The following is a 17,131-nucleotide window of genomic DNA, read 5'->3' on the forward strand; positions in this document are numbered from 1 at the left end:
TCTGAATCGCTGCGTGGAAGATAACAATGCATTCATTCCATGAAGCCACTGTGCTGCACTCAGCATCGGCAGCTTCTTCAAATGGCGCTGCACTTCAAAGGCATGTGCTAGATTCTATTATAGATTTGATTATGTTTTATCGGAAATGTTAAGATTTGTGTCATGTGAGACGCTAGTCGTGACAGCAGTTGCAAAAATACGCTCGCAACAAAGTGAAGGCGACCGGCGGTGGCCATTGTAGAGGACGAGGTCGGGAGAACCAGTTCTGTGGACTGATTGGTTTATGTTGTGGTTATCCCGTCCCATTATAACGGCCGCACTTAACTAACACGCGACATTCTGCGGGCTGTTAGGGAGGACGGTAGGAGAGAGGTTGCGCCTTTGCGCAACCATTTTTTCCCACGCAAAGAATACACACGAGTCCTCCGGTTGGTCACACCATGCTGAGACGAGTTATATCGCACGACGAGTTATATCGCTTCAAGTTGTGTCATTTCGCTACCTAGTGATGCACACGGTGACGTTGAACAGGTCGAACTTACTGTATAAGTTCGCAAGAACACCACGGCTGCGGCGTCAGGCATGCACCGACGCGCGACAGAGCTGCAAGCGAAGATGGCAGAGCTAGGCTGTACATAAAGCGCATAACAATCCGAGCCCCGCTGTGTGGCCCGAGGAGGACGTCCTCCTCCGCCAGCAGGCAGCTGCAGCGAGAGGCCAGGCTCAGCATTTTGAGCTTCGCGCCTCGTTACCACTTGCGCCCATGGCAGACGTAACTCTGACCAAAGCGCTGGGAGTAGTTTCTTATGCTGAATATGGATGGGACGCTCCGTTGATATTCAGTGCATTTTGCTTCCAGAGCAAGCATGTGCTTTCTCTTTGGAAAAGACTTAGTGGGGGTAGACTTGAAAAAGAAAAAAACAAATAATAATAGTAATGTAAAGGGCTAAAAGTAACTAGGGAAAAGGCAGCCTTGCAGCCAGCCAGCCAAGAGGAGAGCCGGCAGACGCCACTACGACAGTTACAGCATCGAGAGCCAAGCTGTTCGACGAGTGGCCGCATTCCTGGACCCAGAGCCCGCTTTCACCGCCACGCAGGAAAGAAAAACGGCTTCCGGTCGGCCATGGAGGGAGCGAGCTGGAGTTTGTGGAAAGGGCCCCTGCGTCTACCACAGCGAATGCTGCAGAAAAGAGGATGTCTTGGCACCGTTCGGTGCTCACAGCTGCGGCTTCACCAGCGGGAGCAGCTTGGCATCCTGCTGCGCACATCCTCGGCTGCATCGACGACGGAGGGAAAAGAGGCAGGCCAAGAGCGAGCAGTCAACCCGCTGATGGGGGGCCTGTAGCACGCTACGCAACATGAAGACGCAGTTCCTACCCATCCCCAAGCTCCCCTGGCCGACCGACGACGAATGCGGTGGCGCGCCTGCGGCCATCAACACTTCCACCCTGGCCACCACCGACGGTGAAGAAGCGGGACCTGCGGTTGATGCAGTCATCAACATTTCCACCCCTGGCTCCATGGTCGTCATCGGTGGTTGTCTGCCTCCCCATCCGGCACCCGTGGCTGTGAGCTGTCTGCAATTTTTATATATTGGCGCTTTTCTTTAAATGGGTTTAAAAGTTAAACAGTGTCTAACCGGTCCCACTCGGTATATTCCTCGGTAAACACGGCACGGCGGTTTTAAGGAGGGTGAGGGGGGGATATACATAAATCCCCTGCCCCCATTATAATGGCAGCGCACAATTATCACGCGAGTTACGCGCAACTGTTAGGGAGGGAGGTTGGTGGAGGAGAGGGCCCACTGGCCCTCCCCCCCCATTGCCTTCTTATATGTCTCCCACAGCGGCGCTGCCGTGGGTTTCCCTCTTACCTCCTGGCGTAACCCGGAGACCTCTTCCCGGTCCAAGACGAAGAGCATGCCTGTCGCACTCTCTCAGGGTCTTTTAGGCAATTGATCGCGTACAGGCGCGGTCCTATTTACCGCCGAGGAGTCCTCCATTGTCACTGAGTCGCCCAGTCATCGTAAGCACCTACTGCAACGGGCCGTGAGTGCGAATCGACGGCAGGTGAGCAGAACACTTCTCTCACCTCCTTGCTTGTGCTTCCCCTTTTGATGGGTTTTTATTTCACCCCCGTTTGTAAGCCACAGTAAGCAGGACATTTGCTTGCTATGGCTGCTGTATTTGAGTGTTCTCTTGCCATGTACTTTAGCATAATAAATCTTGTTCGAGTATGTAACTCGGTGTTTGTCCCCTCTGACCCGAACCCACCGTAGTGGCGACTTCTCACACCGCGGGTTGGGGGTCACAGCTCTGTCTGTTAGGGCTGGAACGCCGGAGCTAGAAGGCGACTGCAGCGTCTAGCCCCCGCGTGGCGCATTATTTCGAGTATAACCCCCATAATGTCTACAAGCTACGAGCAAGCGGCGGATGCTGACCGAGGAGCATGCTCTCGTGGCATGAACACGTTCAATTCTAGGATCAGGAAGTATCTTCAATGGAGCAATGCGCTCCACTAGTGATCCGGAAGAGCACTCACTATCTGCCGTTAGAATTCAACATTACTACTTTCTTTACTTTTTCTTACTTACTTAAACCCAATTAAAATTCAGTTTACAGTATTTTACTCGAATGGACCAAGAAAAGCTATTTACTAAAACTAGACAGACAACATGCACCAGTAATAGGCATTCCATAAGTCCTCTTTGCAAAGCATGAGTATTTAAGCTAGCGTCCCTAACATCGAACATATCAGCGATAAAAAATGACACGCCTCTTCTCAGGATGAACTCGGCACATGCCAGTAAACAATAAAAATAAATAATAGGCGCAATGATGCCCCGTCTCGCTCACATTACTTTGCAGCATCCAATGAGTAGGCGCACCTACGCCAATGGGAAGGGGGCTTGTGGGGAGGTGTCGCCCCCTAAGCGGTTGTGAGCGGTTGCCAGGAGCCCTTTTTAAAAATTATTTGTAAATTATAGGCTCTACCAGATTGTTTAAATTTGACACAAATATTCACTGATTGCGATTAACCACACTTATCATTCCAAGGTTCCTTTCATTTACGTATATTTCTTTTAGCGCCTTTCTCCCCTGAAGCCCTTCTCTAATGCAGTGTACCAGTCAATTCCAGCTAAATTCAACAAAAACAGCAAGCACTAGCTAAATTCTATATTAACAAAGTTCTTTTCTCTCATTTTTTTTTAATACGAATCTAGAATAATCAAAATATTTTTTTCCAACCTCACAATATTTTTATCAACAAAGTTGCACAGACCAAAATAACTTTTGCCTTACAATTATTTCCCATTATATATTCCCAGGTCACAAAAAGCGCACATATTTCCATTAGGCATCATATATCGTCCTGCGGAAACATCCACAATGATTTCATAACTGAGCCACAACTAATGCCTAAGTTAGCTAATTGAAGTCATGATTCAAACACTTGCCAGACAAAACACAGCAGCACAGCAAGTAACCTCAAGAGGAAATGCCTACTTACCAACAGGTGGCTTTGGTCTCTCCGGATCAACATTAGCAGATGGCCCGGTAGATGAAACTGTACGTGGCTGCTGGTGCGCCGATTCACCCCTTTCAAGCATGAGCTGCTTATCCCTGCGCTCGGTTAAATATGTGATGATACGATCCAGCTCAGGAATACTAAGATACTTGGAATCCACCAGCAGTTTAAGCAGGAACTGTAGTTCTCGGTCAGGGCCCAATCGGTCCAGTCCCCCAGCAGCTGCCTGCTGTGCTTCCACTTGTTCCCGGAAGTGGCGTGCCACCAGCTTCAGAGAGTCATCCAGCGGCATGTTGCGGTGCTCTGTTGGCAATGACCAGGATGAATGGAGAAAGAAAAAAGTGGCAAGCCGCCACAAGGCGCAAGATCACAAGGTGTAAAAACACAGCTAGACCTGCTACGAAGTCACCAAAATTAACTTTTACTTGGGACTACACATGACCAGAAGTGCATCAGGAGAGGCTCAAAAGCGGACAATTAAGAGCTTTATTACCTGCTCAGAAATTGCATTACCACTGAATTTAAAAGCCATTTCTGACAATTTTTAAGCAAGGCATTTATATTCCCCAGCCAGTGCATGCTGCTGAATACACAAGTCATGAACTTACAGCTCATAAACACCAGGAAAAACACCGAGCAGGTGCACAAAAATATAATGTTACATGAAAAAATCATTAACGCATAATTCTGCTGCACTTAAATAAACCCCATCACAGCTCAATAACATGTGCATGATGGTAAGGAACATAATGGCCACTGAAGAAAGGTTTTAATGTTATAAAATATCCACAGGAAATAAATGACAGCTTGATTGTAAAGAAGCTGATAACTAGGAGGTGTGCAAATATAAACTTACTGAAATATTAACCAATGAAGCGTAGATGCATTTATTCATGACAATTTAAATTTGCTCATATTCTAGCATATTTACCTAGCCACATCACAAATTAGAACACAACCCATCTTTACAAGAACACAATTACAACCTTTTGGAACCTCAAAGGGTCTAATGCACTTCATAAATAATATTTCAGTGAGGAGACCCACAATTACATTCATAGGGCAAAGAATCCTGACTAACTCTAATTTAACAAGGCATAAAATAAACGGTAGAGCAGTTTTTAGATTGAATATAAAAAATTAATTTATAATTTTCAATTCAATTCATATCCTCAATTATCTAAATTGCAAATTCTTTAACAGCAACACACCCATATTCAAAATATATTAAGTGAGAATTAGAATCCTGGTTATTCTTAACAGCAAACATCTTGAACAATGCATACCTATGGCACAAAAGCAACAAAACTGCAGAGCACACGTGAGCACACAAAAGAATGCATGCATGCACCCACACAGACTAGTACAAGACAATCTAGTGCATGCATTTAAAGCTGAAATATGTGTTTCAATTTACCCTGAGCCACATAGAAAACGTCACCGTAAGTATGCTTTCCTTACAAGAGTAGAGCAAAAATAATTTTGAAAACAGACAAAGGACTAAACAGAGTGATGTAATATATGTGCCCTGTGGGTTGACTTCTGACTAATGGATAGTAGAAACCCAAACAATGCAACAAAACGTCACATAAAAAATGTAAAGCTTCTGATTTCCCTCTTCTGAAAACACTGCCACCTTGACCCGGGCAAGTATGTTGCTGAGAGGCTGAATGATTTTGCGAGAGGTATGCAATATAAAAAGAAAATACCATCTAAACTTCACAATAACATAAACTTCAGGACTGCAACCTACAGTAGCAACAACTGGATTTCAATAAATGAAAAAGCATAGTGCTAACTCAGCATCCCAATTTCAGTGCCATTCCGTAGAATTGGATACAGGCACTAATATCACATACACAACGCCAATGAAGGAAGAATATATTAGCAATGCTGCCACTAGCAATGCCTTAATGGGATATGAAGAGCCAGAAGCCACGGGAACTGTAGCAGCAACCAACAGTTGCAACAATATCCCCAAGCTATTAAAATGTCTGAATGCAGGTGTGCATAACTTTCCCAATACGACAGTACAAAGATTCCATTAAAGCATTAGTGCACAGATTCCTCCACGGCCCTGTAGTAACGCATGCAGAAAGAAAAAGCGAACCGTTGCTGACAGTATATATATGTACAGCCTTTGTCAAAAGTGTAGAGCCCAGGGGGTCTGCTTCTGAGCCATGTAGTAGCGCTGATTTAGCATTACTGGAGGTCCCTCACATCGGGCAGGTTAGGGCACAAAAATCTTCTTACCATCAAGAGATTTGGAGCACTGGAAATGCCTTACAAGCAGCACGAAGGAGCTCAGAAGCAGATCTCCTGGGCTCTACACTTTTGACAAAGACTGTACATATAAAAAAAATACTGACTAAAAGAACTGCAACAAGAATAGTGCCTGGGAGATGACATAGGAGCACTGGTAGAAAAGTTGCTGCTTCCAGTTCATTTCAAGTAAATTGGTGTGCATGGTGACATATACCAAGAAATGAAGCCTATCAATAACTCATAAACTGACACTGATATTCCAGCAATGTCATACATATATATATTTCAGTGAAAATACACGTGCATTCAAATAGTATAGAATTATTTAAAACAGAACTGTTCATGGAAGACACTCCTTGATGCTAAAGCTAAAGCTGATCAATCACAACTGTATGCCAATGAGTGAACTCCAAGGTGCTGCAGTACTCACAGCTACAATATGCAGATCTTAATGCCAAAAGGCATGTAGGACAGGAAATGCACAGTAAAAATGTCACTAAGAAAACAGCCCAGTAAAAAAAACAAGTAAAAGAAAGGAACAAACAAACAACTGGTCCAGTTGGAAATTTTCCAACTGAAACCAACTGATTGAAAACCAGTTTGTCTTCCACTCACTGGGCTAAACCATTTGAGCTCAACTGTTACTTCCAATTGGAGATAATTGGTTACCCACCAAACCAAATGGCTTGCCAATTGAACCCAGAAGGCTGACCTACTGAACTGCCTACGGAGGGAAGAATTCCATCTTGCACTTTCTTCCTAGGGCTGTACAGTACCAATGTTAAGACAGCCGAATAATGTACCGGAGTACCCGGGCTGGAACCCGACGCCGGCAACTGCGTTTTGACAGAGGTAAAACGAAGAGGCTTCCGTGTGTTCTGCAATGTCAGTGTACGTTAGATCCCCAGGTGGTCAAAACCTCCGCAGCCCTCCCTTACGGTGTCTCTCATAGCCTGTGTCACTTAGAGATGTTAAACCTCATAACCAAACCTAGCTTTCTTCTCAGGAGTAATAAGAGACCTCTTAGTTAGAGCCAACATTTTCACAAAGAAACAAACTATTTGAATTACAAGCTTTTACAGAAATAAAGTAAGGCACAAATGCATCACACATGAGGAACATGCCAAGATTTTAAAAGCAAAAGGCAGTTCAGACGAGAATAGAACCGGATGCATAATGTTGGCAGTAGCGTCGAGTTGCACAGGCTATTTTTAATTTTCTCCATAATTACCTAACAATTCAAACGGATCCTGAAACAATATTGATGGTAATATTCCGATGCAACATATCCTCAGAAGCGGTCCTTATAGATATTTGTTAAAAGCTGCATGGACCCTGCAATTTAAGAATGCATCATTTTCAATTAATGATATCTTCAGTTTTAGGGAATCTAGCATTAACATTTTTTTGCATTCCTGATGAAATACTGAATGTTTGTGCATGTTTCTAAATTTAGTAAATAGCCATTTATGGTCCCTTTTAAGTACTGGTTTCGTTCTTAGCTGTATGGTTGTACTAGTGTCAATATTAATGAGTAATTATTCCCTTATTACAGTGTACATACAGGACTGCTTAGATCTTGATTTATGAATCATCTGATTTTTGATGTGAATATAATTTGCTATCAAGAACTCTTTCTAAAAGCCTGCTTCTTGTGGATGACTGAAGTCTAAGCGCTTATTATTTTAGTAATCTTGTATCACGAAAGTATAATTCACTAAAATATAAAAGAAACAATTAGGTAATTGGTCAATTATCCAATAACTCCTTAATGCCCCCTTTTTAATTAAGTAGTATGCTATGCACATATTTCTATACTTCCAAATGCTTTAGGTCACGATCGACTTCATATTCAGAATTTCAATGTTTCTCTAGCATGACAATTGCAGCGTCTTTCTCCTTAAAATATCTGCAGAAATATCTGTGCACATCTCTGTTTTTTATAGCTATTGGAAATTGCCTGGTTATTTATTCCATTTTATGATGTACTATCTTAGTCAAATATACTGAAATGACTTCAGTGAACATAATGAAGTGACTAAAAAAATATCCATACTTTATAAGATCTCTACTAATTGCTCGTCCCTGTCTCCGAAAATAAGGAATCATTATTCTGTATTGACAGTAACCAGCGTGTTGTCTTATGTGATACCTCTTAATGTTTAGGCACACAATTGCATGTTAAGCCAACAATTTTTTGTTTATTTGAACTAGCAACTCCAGTATGTCTTCCTGGAACTTTAACTGTGGACATTAGGTGCTAGTCTGTCAAGTCAAAATATATGAAATAAAAAAGAGCTTCCTTCTTATAGCTTGCATACAGACATAAAATTTGCACCAAGACTGATCAGATATTCATTGGCATTCCAAATTTATTTTTTTGTCTTGAACTCATTAAAACCAGTCAAACTGGTTTTAACCAGGGTTGACCCTCTCAGTCATTGCTAGTTGCCGCATCAGATACACATCAACCTGGTTTAAATGTCTCCAGAAAACATGCGAGGAATTCAATGAGTTCTCCTCTGCAAGCCGGCAGCTTTATACTCCAAACACTCTTAGCATTAGTAGGCGAAGAACAGAAGGCCAAGTACGTCAGGTTGATGGTACTGTGCTAACTGAAAATTCGGCCGTCAAAGTAATGCAGCCAGTTTGAAAATACACAGCTCTCAAATTAAGACCACATGCAAAATTTTGAGCGCGTAACTTGCTGGCCGTCAAGAAACTGATAAAGTAAATAGACGTAAAACTGTCCAGAGAGCACATTATTATCATTTGCGCAATCTTGAGCTGGTGCAATGCAGTGCGTGTGTTGGTGCTTTTAAAATAAATAAATGCTCTTTGTCAGCTTCAAAGCAGTGAAAACATGTCAGAAGCCACCAACCACAGCACCATCAGGCTACAAATCGTCCTGCTTTGCAGGTGGAGTGTCTGTGTGCCTCAAGTAGGCGATGGCAGGGGACCGAAAGCAAGGTTAAAAATTTTGTGCCATTTTATGCACCGCAACTATGTGCAATAGTCAAAGCTTGGCACAGAGAAAAAAACAAAGAGAATTATGTTCACGTAGCACGGTAACAAAACAGATGTGTTGTGTAGTGTTTTATGACACACAAGCAACTAAGGCTATCATGAGACAACCGCAAGGCAGAAACCATTATGTTTGTCAAATTTATAAAGTATGTTTAAAATCTCTTCGTTTAAGAAGCTTGGCTTAGCTACAAGTGAACTTTCTCCTAAGAGTAAACAAGGGCAAAACGGTTATGCATTCAAAGTAAAACAGTAGAAAGTGTATTTTGCTTAGTTTGTAAAGCTGTCAAAAGTGGATGAAAAAAAAAAAAAATTGAAGTAAACAAGCATGAGTTGCAGTTGCCAACCTGCTGCTGCATCGAGCGTTACTTTGAGGTGAGTAGACAACTCGCATGGAATTGTCTCGCATCATGGCACCAGAAAATAATGCCCTAAGGGCTCAAGAACGTAGTACCTACATCCCAACGGGCAAACGCCATGACCTTGTAACCACGTTGCAAGCACAAAGCTAAATGAAACCGCCACACTGTTGCTGCAACAGCACGGTTATCTGCAGCCCCTGCACATTATCTTCAACAAATAAATATGGCAGGCATTATAGCTATTCCTACTAAAGGATAGACTGCCAAGATATCTCCCACCACATTTTATCTTGAACACAACAACAGCATTGGTAGGGAAAGGCAAAAGGTAGACACTATACAAGAACTGGAGCGACCAGCCAAAGCAGACCAGGAACACATCACACCTGTGCGGTTTCACTGCAGATACATACCCAATCTTGAGAAAGCAACTATACCTTTTAGTAAGCTCACAACAAAATGCATGCAACAAAGGAGCAGCGGTGGCGTAGCGGTAGAACATCCGCCTCGCATGCAAGAGGACCGAGGCTCAAATCCCGGTGCCACGCAATTCTCCCCAGGATTAAAAAAAACAAAAAAAAAAAAAAATCCACGCGTCGATGGAATTGCATAAACAGGTTTGGGGTGCGACCTGATGCCGGTGAACACCTCCGGCAACGCACTCCCTCACCAGAACAGGGGTTGGCCACCTTGGTGCAGTAATTGGCCGCAACCTCCTATGATAAGCTCCATAAAACCCCGGCCCTCAGTCACCAGCGGCTGCGGAACAACTGAACACGGCGGCGGTCAGACCTGTGACGCAGCAGGGGGTGCTAAGGAATTAGAGGGTATGGTTTGGTTGGTTTTCCTAGGTCTGCCATGTTAACAACATTGCATACAAGAGACATGGTTACAAGAGACACTCTGTTACTAAGGACAACTTTTTCAGGTCCCTGGAACAAAATCTTCACTATTTAGAAGAGACGCAACCCAGGTGTGCTCATGTAATGCATCTGGAACATACCAACTCGTACATGATGCATTTCAGATCCTCTCAGCTAAATGCTGTTCCATATCAGCGTCCTTTTTGTTGTATATGTCAGGAACTGAGAAGGAGTGCTTCCCCATCATTGGAAGATCAAAACGACCCCGTTGTTTCAGCCACTGGCATCACATTACTGTCACCTATGAAACTAATCAAAATGCATGAATGACATCCAGCATTTTTAACTCCTCGCTGTTAAAATTTGATCACAAGATGAAAGCTCAGAATCTTGATGTCTCTTTGTGGACAATGCTTCTTGCAGCACCAAAGTTCTCGTGCTCAAAGCCACCAAAGTTATTTTTTCCCTTCAAACTCCACACCCTACCTTCAACCAATAGGCAAAGGCATTATGCGCTCTGTCAAGTTGCTGCACAAAACAAGGTTGGTAGAATGCCTGTTGCTCGACAGGCAGCAAGACTGTGCAATAGTAATGGATGAGAAGTTTGCTGTTCAGGTGATTTCAGGTGTCTGGAATGGCCTGAGAAGTGAAGCTGCGAAAAACTGTTTCAGACAAGCAGGCTTTAAATGGGGTGACATGATGTAAGAGGGCCCGTATATGGATACTGTAGAAAGCTTCCTTGAAGATGAAGCATGGGCGAGCATCCAAGAGAGTGCTGAGGTACGATAATGTTTTGAGGAATTCATATCTGCAGATGTGGATCTTGTGTGCTCCCAAAGAGCTTTCAGACTGTGCAATTTTGACGCAAGTAAATGGCACATGTGCCATAGAGGGTAACTACAAGGACATTTCAGAAGAAAAGTGTCAGCAACTGAGGGTGACGAGCATGTAAGAGAGCTTCAAAGGTTTTAGAGCAACAGGAAGGCTTGCAAAGTGGAGTGCTTTACCTCCAGAATTTGGGAAGGAATACACTCTGCACTCACAAAAATACATACTAATGCATGAATAACTTCTTTAAGCTTTCCTGAACAATTTCCTGTTAATGCGTATGAATGCATTTATATACTGATGTGCAGTAAACTAATCAACACAGCCCTTTTATAATTTTTGGTTACAAGAGACCTTGCTTACAAGAGACATCTTTTTCGGGTACCTTGAGTGTCTCTTGTAACGAGGTTTTACTGTATATGCCTCCACAATGAAGACCTTTAATGACCTTCGGAGAAACCAGTTTGACTAGGCTGTTAAGGTGGGCAGTTGTCAACTCCTTCCTGAGCTACGAGAGCAGCCCAGCGCCCAAGAAGGCAGTGCCTTTGTAAAATCCTGTATATAAACAAATGCTGGGCTACATGAAAAGTTTTACAGCCATACAACATGAACCAATGAGAGGAATGCCCAAGATCACAACAAGCAAACACAGCTCACAACCAAAATGTAACAGCCTCCGCAGTTTTCTCTGACAAAAGCAGCAAGATGAAACAAAGCAGGCATACAAAAAGCAGTGCATGTCCACAGCCGCAACGCAGTTGCACGCAATTCTGACTGCAGATGACAGTTGTGTATGTCACAAGCAAAGCTGATGAACAGTGCCGGCAATTCGAGGCAAGGATTTCATTTCTGAGGGCAGGGTATACAGTCAATCCCGGTCATATTAAATTCAAAGAGGACAGCAAAATATAGTTTGGTATATTCATAATTTGATAAATAAAATGCGGCAACAAATGAGCCTCTCCGTAACCCAGAAGTTCGAATATGTTGCATGTGCGACGTGCTGACATGTTGAACGTGCAATGTGACCTTGAGGGTGTGGCGACCCTCAAGGCGTGTGCACACACTCACACACACACACCTGTCCGTCACCTCTCACCAGGTGTCGAAAAGAAGAACCCATTGGGCACACCTGCACATGCTGCCCAATGGTCGCAAGCTCGCAACTCAAATATGTGGCAGAGATGGGCCGGAGCTTCAGCGTTCGCGCTGCACGGCAGAAGTGTCGTTAATGTTAAGGCTCAAATATCAAAGCTGCAACTTTAGGAAATGTCGTCACAAATATTAAATCTAATTTTGTAGCTGGTACCTGTAAGAGCAAACACCCTATAAATATAGAATACATTTCACTTTTATGCTGTGTTCAGTTGCGAAGCAGGCCATGAGAGAACTGTCTTATACCCCTGTTACACAGGCAGGGTTAACCGCGGTTACACGAAACCGTGGTTAGCCCATGTCATACCCTAGTCAGACGGACACGCTAACTGCGGTTATGCTTAACTACGGTTAGCCGGAAGAACCGTGGTTACAGGAAACCGTCATCTCGCCGCTGCCACACGGGGATTAGGCCCACCGTTCGGTGGTTTGACAGCGATCACGTGGTTTCCAAATAGACAACCAAATTGCCATTAATTTCTTACAATAAACGACTTAATAACACTACACGGTAATGTTTTTATCCACAAGGTATATGCACGTTGTGCAGCTACACGTGAATGCGCTATAGGGCCCTTCGTCCATGGCTTGCAGGCCAGCGTTGAGGTCGGCAGCAATCGCCGCATAAATGCGTGCGTTTCTCGTACAGGCCCGCAAAGCGTGGAGCCTCTCCTCCCACAGCCGTATTAAAATCATCGTTGCTTCATGCGACCACAGAAGTCTCGTAGCTGCAGCCGGAGATGCCAGAGATGCAGGAGGCACAACTCACGTACCACTCAGAGACGCCGCCATATTTACTCTGGTTCACGGTTTGAGCGATGAAACCGAGGTTGCCAAGCTCGGTTCGCGCCAACCGTAGTTAGCGGGCTAACCGCGTTCGGTTCCGCCGTGTGAACAACCGTAACCGCGGTTACCGATAACTACGGTTATCGTAACCGCGGTTAAGCATGCCCGTGTGACAAGGGTATTACACGGCAGACCAAACCATGGTTACACCCCTAACCGCGGTTATCGCAAACCGAGCTTGGCGACCTCGGTTTGCGTCGTTAACCGAGGTTATGACGGCGTCTGCTCATGGAGGCTGCTTGTCAGTGCCCGATTGCGCGAAGCGTACGAGCAGGTCTGCTTCAACAATGTACTCATTTGCCTATTATATCACGTTTAGAGACCAGCGTATAGAGTGACCGTTGCCTACTGTGCCACCCGAAGTAATCGGTTACGGCCGACAGCGCAGTGACTGCGTACTGAAGCTCCGTCCTGTCTCTGCAGAATCGTTTGCGGGGTTTGTCGCTGAGCGGAACATAAAAAAAATTTTTAAAAATAAATATGCGCGACCTCAGCTGTATCCTGCAAGTGCACAAGTTCGCAACGCTTGAAGCATTGGATGCTGCGAGCAGGCCAAGCTTAGTTTTAACGCGGCGCTGAAGCGCGGCGAACGACGGCACCGTGCGTAACCCCCTAGTCATCGCTAGGCCTAATTTGTTTCGCTTCGAAGCCGCGGCGGTTGGGGCTTTGGAACTGATCGATGCTTTCGTAAATGGTCTACTCAGGAAACTGCCTTATTGTGAATCCTATCTTGCCATAGTAAAAGAACGATATGATTAACTTTGGCAAAGCATTAATCACAAAGCTAATACGAGCAGAGCGGCTGAGCCCAATGCACCGGCAGCAGCTAGATTGAGCAGAAACTTGCTTGTGTCGTGGTTATCGCTCTTACCAGCAATTTGCCGCTGGTCAAGAGTGATTCATTCTTGATATTCTGTGCAGTATTACAGACACCAACAAATTTTACCTTTATTTTTGACATCGGCGCTAGCGATACGCCGTGTCATTCGCATACGGTTTGCGGGAGGAGGGGCCACTGCGGCAGTGTTTACGGCGGTCAAGGAGGTGTTGCCATCGTGCGGTGCTTGACCGCACTTTTGACGCCTCGTCGGACGACACTCCGGTTAACTCCGGGAACCATGTATACATAGGATATTTGTAAATGTAACTTCATTCTGTCGATCACCGCAATGGGCAATGACCGCCGTAACCGAGAACGGCGGTAAGCTGTGTAACAGCAGCGAACAGCGATTGGCGGTTAACTGTGGTTAAGTTCGGTAACCACAATGAAGCGTAACCGTGGTTAAGACGGCTGTGTAACTAGGGTATTAAGGGTGGACGCTGGGATCAAATCACGGAAATTTCGCGAAATATCAAATATTATACAAGAACAGATTTGAAATCTACAAGACTTTTCAATCATACTGCAAAAAAATTCTGCTGAAATCAGCCTCAAAATGAGCCTAAAAATTTGAAGGTCTCTTAGATATCTCTTGAGGAAAGAATGGCGAATGCCTACTCTTCCTCTCCTGTCATTTGCCTCTCATTGTTTGTCTCTTATCAGCGTTTGTTGCAGTGCTACATATACATATATAAATGGTTTACAGGAAAGGAAAGGTGCAGTATCTGTTACACTTTCTCCGCCAAGTGTGTTTAAACGGTACACCATCGCTCCTGTAACGTGGCGTTCCTTGGCACGCGTCCAAGTGTGGGATTGCTGATGGCAGGAACGCTAGACAAGGACAACACTTCTTGCGGAATCTTGGGCACAGATCCAATGCCTAAAGGAGGCGCTAACACATCTCGAACACAAGATTTCGTTCCATGAGCCTAAAAAGGCTTTCGCCTGAAAATTGTTTTTGTGACTGCTGGTAACAAAAAAGTGGCAGAAATGTCAGAGCACAATAACTCCGCAATCATAACGCCGATTGCTAAAAGTTTGGTGCCACTGGAATGCTTGTTTCACCGCAGTAGTCCTCCCATTGAAGCCACATATATCTACAATAAAAAATAATCGCACACACATAAAAAATGCAAAGGCTCCACAGAGCCACTTCCAGGCGCTGACTGGTCGCACCAGTCACATGGCACTCTGGTGCCCTCAGAGTGGCTGCTGAAAAGCGCATCATTTCTGGTGCCGCCTGCTCCCACTTCATTTTCACACGCTTTTGTCAACTGCTCAGTACAGTCGAACCCGGTTATATTGAACCCGGATATATCGAATTTTGGTTATATCGAACTCACGGAATATCCCCTTGAAAATCCCATGTAAAAGTATAGGAAAGCTGCGTCACATATCGAACTTAATTTCACCGGTCGTTCGATATATCGAACTCCACACCACGCACTGGAAAGTGTGCCTACCCCAAAGACGATCGCATCACCCTTGGCCGTTTGCCGCGTACCATTTTCAAGCCACGTGCTGAAGGAATGAGAGGGGACAGTTCGGCGACGGCTGGTCTGGGCAGCGCCGCGCCCATTCCCCAAAGGCACGCGCATCTGCAGTTATCTTCTCTGCGTGCCAACACATGATGTTTGTAAGCCATGTGCGTGGGTGTGCTCATCCTTTTGCCGAGCTATCTCTCTCCTTCAGCATGTGCTACGCATGCGCCAAGCCAGCACAGCCCGTTTTCAGACAGGCGTCGACGCTTTTTCCAGCGTGTGTTGCGAACCCTCTGCGCGCGGCGGCTGAGGTGGCTATGGTGCCTGCGGACGTTAAAAAGCGGCAGCTCTCCGATTTTTTTTTTTGCGGGTCACCCTTTCTTATCGTTGTGCTGTTCGGACATTAAGAAGCGGAAGTTATCGCTGCGCAGCATCTTGGCACGCTACCAAGAAATGACCTGTGGATGAGACGACCGAAACGGAGTGACGCGCGCCATCGACATGCAAGCAAAAACGCTCGCGATTTCTGCCGTGGCAACACAGAAACCTTTAGAGTTGCCGCGATGGCTCGAGCAGCGAGAGGCACACAGTTCCAACAAGTTTGAAATTTTTCGCTTTATTGCTGCCACTCGTTGCTGAGATCGCTCAATCGCTTGCATGTGAGCGAGCTGGCCTTAACGGTTTTGTTTTGTTTTGTTTTTTTCAAATTCTCGGTGCAAATGTGCAGGGTGGGTTCATTATGCGAGTGGGTTGATTACGCGACAAATATGGTATCGTTTTTTGGCATCGTAAGTGCAGTCACAAGCCAATTTTTGTATATCAAATTATCGATGTATCAAAATATTTCGTGATCCCCTTCAAGTTCGATATATTCGGGTTCGACTGTATTTGTGAATTCACGGCTGCCGTTCTGCCTTTTTCGTCCCCCCCCCCCCTCTGTTGCGCGAGACGTCTGTGTGCCAACGAAGCAACGGCACATAGTGCAGAAGTATAAGACGAAGTATATGTGCGGGAAGTGCCAACGCAAGCCTCCTATCCAGAAAAAGAAGTGGTCGGTGGCAAATGAATCGGACGAACTGAAGACAGGGTGGGCATCAACGCTTTTCGGTAAGTATCAGCACACTATGCGGTCCATCTGAAAGACATAGAAACGGAAAGGGCGGAGAAAGCGACAAGGATATCGCATTTTGTTCTGACGCAGTACGGCTCCAACGAACGGAAGTCCCCAGGTGCGCGGACAAGGTGCCGACTGATGCAATCAGGCAGCAAAACGGATATGCCGATACACTCAGTGAAGATCACGAAGATGTGTCGTGGAAGGCCGACCCGCCCGTGAAATCAATGGTAGGAAATGAACCCCTTGAAGACCCGGCGCCGTGAACCAACATCGCGGTGCAGTGTCGAAACGGGGAAAGTTACGTTATCGCGACGATGGGTGATGCTGATGCGGCGCGAGCTCTCGAGTTTGACGACCAACGTTTGCGTAACCAGAATACAGTTAAATCTCGATATAACGAATCCCGTGGGACCGCAAAAAATCGTTCGTTATTTCGAAATATCGTTGCAATGAAAAATCTCCTGCATCCCTTTCCCCCTTTCTCAACTTATGCCTTGTGGCAAACTCTTCGAAGAAAAAAAAAAAAAAAAAGAAGTATGAAAATGACGTACCTTGGCAGTAGGCACAAGTGTAGACGAGCAAAACCTCAAGTCAAGATGTTGCACTAACTCCAAAGCTGATTTATTTGAAGAAATCAATTATTTTCTTCTGCTGCGCGCAGCAAACACGACCGCACACTACATTACACCACTACAGCACATACACCTTCCACTTTCCGGAACACCTCATTGCGTGTGTGATTTCACCAAGCGATGAAAGTACGAACTTCGTCCATGTGAAAA

General features: G+C 45.0%; 1 protein-coding gene across 3 annotated transcripts in view; it reads right to left on the reverse strand.

Moving 5' to 3' along the window:
• The window catches only part of Neos (nuclear receptor coactivator protein neosin), a 105,038-nt gene that overhangs the window by 7,900 nt on the left and 80,007 nt on the right, over positions 1–17,131 (reverse strand). For all 3 annotated transcript variants that reach the window (XM_084589758.1, XM_084589760.1, XM_084589759.1), the window contains one exon: positions 3,511–3,831. In XM_084589758.1, the coding sequence (XP_084445884.1) occupies positions 3,511–3,831 (321 nt within the window). The remainder of the gene's footprint in view (positions 1–3,510; positions 3,832–17,131) is intronic.

The sequence above is a fragment of the Amblyomma maculatum genome, chromosome 1 (genome assembly GCF_055883805.1).
Source record: "Amblyomma maculatum isolate TAMU_Amacu chromosome 1, ASM5588380v1, whole genome shotgun sequence".
Lineage (NCBI taxonomy): Eukaryota > Metazoa > Arthropoda > Arachnida > Ixodida > Ixodidae > Amblyomma > Amblyomma maculatum.